The 2,771-nt window shown below is 36.3% G+C and overlaps 1 protein-coding gene across 1 annotated transcript; it reads left to right on the top strand.

Annotated features, from left to right (window-relative positions):
• The first annotated feature begins 105 nt into the window (after positions 1 to 105).
• On the top strand, positions 106 to 2,744 carry LOC128251366 (biglycan-like). The gene is made up of 3 exons (XM_052978231.1): positions 106 to 227; positions 1,345 to 1,416; positions 2,349 to 2,744. The coding sequence occupies exons 1-3, from the start codon at positions 121 to 123 to the stop codon at positions 2,422 to 2,424; spliced, it is 255 nt and encodes an 84-aa protein (XP_052834191.1). The 5' UTR covers positions 106 to 120; the 3' UTR covers positions 2,425 to 2,744.
• Positions 2,745 to 2,771: the final 27 nt, after the last annotated feature.

Raw genomic sequence — 2,771 nt, 5'->3', positions numbered from 1 at the left:
TCATCATCATCATCATTATCATCATCATTATGAACATCATCACCAGCACCATGGGCTTTATGAAACTAATCATGATCGTGGTCTACTTTCCATCTCATCCATCATCTAATTGTTTGTCGAATGCAATTTCTTATTAACTCAATTTTATGTTCCAGATACTTGAGTGATAATAATATAAGAGAAATCAAAGCAGACACCTTCCGAAGTCTGTCCAGTTTAACAAATCTGTAAGTTGAATAAGTCTTTTTTATAGGATTTCATTGGCGATATATTTCTAAATCAGTAATATGTTACCATCCTCCATTTTAAGCCCTCCACCTCACCGTCTTTCCAAATATGTGCCTTCTTGTTGGTGAATCTATGTCTAAGTGTGTGTGTGTATTTATGAGATGAATGAGGGCGTGATAGTTCAGCGGAATCATTTAGTGCATGCATATATATGTTTCTATGTCTAAAATCTCTATCTGTCCAAAATGTTTTTTTTTGTATGTTTATGTCTGTGAATGTGAGTGAGGGCCTGTTTCTCTTTTTCTTTATCTTCTACTGCATCCCACTCCATCTCTTCTGTCTCTTCATCATCTTTTTTCTCCTACACCCTTTAAAATTTTATCCGAGCTCTTCCTTCACTTTATTCCGTTGCCTCGACTTTCACATAATCTTTCTACCTATTGTTTTATATTTTCAATTCTTCATGATCAGTTTCATCATCAATATTATCAATCTCACAAACATTTGCACAATCTACATGACCGTCGAAACTATCGTTATCGATCTATACATCATCATCTTCAACAGAAACGTCACCAGCAGCACAATCATCATCAAAATCATCGTCAGCATCACCGTAGTTCTCCTCATCAACATCACTATTACAAATATCACCTTCATCATAATCGCTATTAATAATATGACCTTCATCAAAGCGGCGAGCAAGCAGCATCCTTAGCACGCCAGGCGAAATGCTTAGCGGTATTTTGCCCGTCGTTACGTTCTCAGTTCAATTTCCACCGAGTTCGACTTCACCTTTCATCCTTTCGAGACGTAACATTTGAGTACTGGGGTCGATGTAATAGTCTACCTGCCTTCCCCAAATTTCAGGTCTTGTGCTTATAATAAAAAGGATTATCTTCATCAACATTACCATCGACCTCCTATCTTTCGTCTCATCGCCATATTCATCATTACCAGCACCACCACCTCCATCCTACTCTTACTCCTCCTCCTTATTACCATCACCATTATCTACTTTGCTTTTTCTTCCACCAAATATTCGTTTAACGATAACATTTTATGTTATACAACTCTTCGATACTTTCTCCTGTCAATTAATATTTTCTGTTACAGATATTTGCACAATAATGGTATCGAAAAAATTGACGAAACAGCCTTCCATGACCTGACCAAATTGCAAACACTGTGAGTTGGATAAAGCTTGTTGATAATATTTCACAGATAATGTTCTACTAAATCTTTAAAATCTCCCCATTCTTTTTCGATCCAGGTCCTTGTCCCTCGCTACATTCTCACGGTCTTTTGGTAGAAATGTGTGATTGATTGTGTCTGTAAATATGTATCTGTGTACGAATCTGAATATATATTGGCATGTAAAACATTTCCTTTCCACCCAACCCCGATAGTTCTTATCCATTCAAGCTCTTCTTCCTTTACTACTACTACTACTACTACTACTACTACTACTACTACTACTACTACTACTACTATTACTTCTTCTCCTTCTTCTCCTTCTTCTTTTTTCTCGTTCTTCTTCTTCTATAATTCTTCCGCTTCATTTTTCTTCTGCTCATCCTCCTCCTTTCTTTGTTTTTCACTTCCTTTTTCTCATGCTTTTTTATAGTTTCTCCTTTCTCTTTTCGATTCTCTATTCGTCTAAATCTTATTCAATGTAAATCGAAACCAGATCTGCTTAGAAAATTGTCGACGTCCTGGTCCATGTCCTCATCGTCGTCATACTTCTCATTTTATTCCTCACCTTCCTCAATGATAAACTTCTTCGAGTTCGTCATCTTGAGAACCATAACATCATAGTCATTAACAGATCTACTATATACTCTTCCCTACTGTCTCTTCTCCATATTCATCACAACCACCGCCAAAACATCCGCTATCAACTCTACCGCTACCATCATCCTTCTACTGCAGGTCCGCCTCCTCCACATCATCATAATTATCATCATCATCATGAACATCATCACCAGCGCCATGAACTTTATGGAATTAATCATCATCATATTCTACTTTCCATCGCTTCCATTCTCTGATGATCGAAAGCAAATTTTGTCACAAATATGTTCCATGCAATTTCTTATTGACTCCGTTTTCTGTTCCAGATACTTGGGTTCTAATAACATCGTTGAACTCAAAGAAGACATCTTCCGGAATCTCTACAGTTTAATATATCTGTAAGTTGAGTAAGACATTTTATAGGATTTCATTAAAGATATATTTCTAAATCTGTAATATCTTGACATCCTTCATTTTAGATTCCCTCACCACTCTTTTCAATGATGTTTTTATCTGTGAAATATTATTGTTTGTGGATCTGTGTGCATCGGAGTGTGTCCATTTATTAGACATGCGATGTATGGGTGCGTGATAGTTCAGGGAAATCATTTAGTGCATGCTTTTCGAAAATTTGTCTCTGTCAAAATTGAATGTTTTATATGTTGATGTCTATGAATATGAGTGATGATTTGTTCCTTGGATTTGAAATATATGAAGATGTGATGTGATGTGATGACATTTTCATTCTC

The sequence above is a fragment of the Octopus bimaculoides genome, unplaced genomic scaffold (assembly GCF_001194135.2).
Source record: "Octopus bimaculoides isolate UCB-OBI-ISO-001 unplaced genomic scaffold, ASM119413v2 Scaffold_356694, whole genome shotgun sequence".
Lineage (NCBI taxonomy): Eukaryota > Metazoa > Mollusca > Cephalopoda > Octopoda > Octopodidae > Octopus > Octopus bimaculoides.
The sequence above is the reverse complement of the archived record's forward strand: the minus strand, read 5'-3'. Positions and strand labels throughout refer to the sequence as shown.